At 45.2% G+C, this 1,000-nt stretch overlaps 1 protein-coding gene across 1 annotated transcript; it reads left to right on the forward strand.

Moving 5' to 3' along the window:
• Positions 1–13: 13 nt before the first annotated feature.
• LOC147006829 (uncharacterized) lies at positions 14–916 on the forward strand (the record flags this gene model as incomplete). The annotated part of the gene is made up of 2 exons (XM_085867776.1): positions 14–576; positions 848–916. Coding segments are annotated over exons 1-2 (385 nt in total), but the record flags the coding sequence as incomplete, so codon positions are not given.
• Between the last annotated feature and the right edge of the window lie 84 nt (positions 917–1,000).

Below are 1,000 nucleotides of genomic sequence, written 5' to 3' on the forward strand. Positions count from 1 at the left end.
AGCTTTCCCCCATAATGGAGACCATGAATTGTGTTTGGTTCATTGTCATGATCTCATATTTATTCCAACATGTGCATCGACAGGTGAAGGTAAGCTTGCACCTGCACCACCTACTGACATTCCCTGGAAAACTCCCGGCATGACATCGACAATGAAAATTATCATGTTTACTTTTCCTCGGTATAAAGGCTCGAATTGAAGTTTGTAAAATGTCTAACAGGAGCTTTTAATCCCTTTACTATTTGATCCAAGAATTGAACATGTCACCTGGCTTCACAGGTGAGACGACTCTTGCACCTGGCACCACAGGTGACACGACTCTTGCACCTGGCACCACAGGTGAGACGACTCTTGCACCTGGTACCACAGGTGAGACGACTCTTGCACCTGGCACCACAGGTGACACGACTCTTGCAATTGACACCACAGGTGAGACGACTCTTGCACCTGGCACCACGGGTGAGACGACTCTTGCACCTGGCACCACGGGTGAGATGACTCTTGCACCTGTGCGGAAGGTCGTACCTGCAATGTCCAAGCCACCACGTATCACCATCCTCCCAATTCCCCACACAGGTTTGTAGTTTTGATTTGGGAGAACAGGATGTTCATGGATTGTATTGACGTTTGATTTGCTTGTCCACACCATGTCGTTCTAACTCAATGACTGGACGTTTGACGTCTTTGGTTTTAATCATGTTTAGAGTTTGCATTCCAATATTGTTCTTTATTTATTTATTCGAGCTTCCACCCGTTATCCAACCTGCAGCATTTGCTGATGACATTTGGCAATGCATGAAACGATCCATCGTTTACTCCCAGCATTCATTGCGTTCTTACTTTTCAGCTGAACCTGCTCTTCAAGGAAAGGGAAACAACTCTTCTCCAGCAGCAGCTGCTGTAAATGTCCCACTACGTAAGAATATTTTATTCTATCCTTGGTTCCGACAATTTCCATTGATTTGTCAATGTGCTTCCATGCAAGTGATCGATGAAATTT

Source organism: Eptatretus burgeri, unplaced genomic scaffold (genome assembly GCF_056783735.1).
Source record: "Eptatretus burgeri isolate ZD-2024b unplaced genomic scaffold, Ebu_testis_v1 Ebu_testis_scaffold_2649, whole genome shotgun sequence".
Lineage (NCBI taxonomy): Eukaryota > Metazoa > Chordata > Myxini > Myxiniformes > Myxinidae > Eptatretus > Eptatretus burgeri.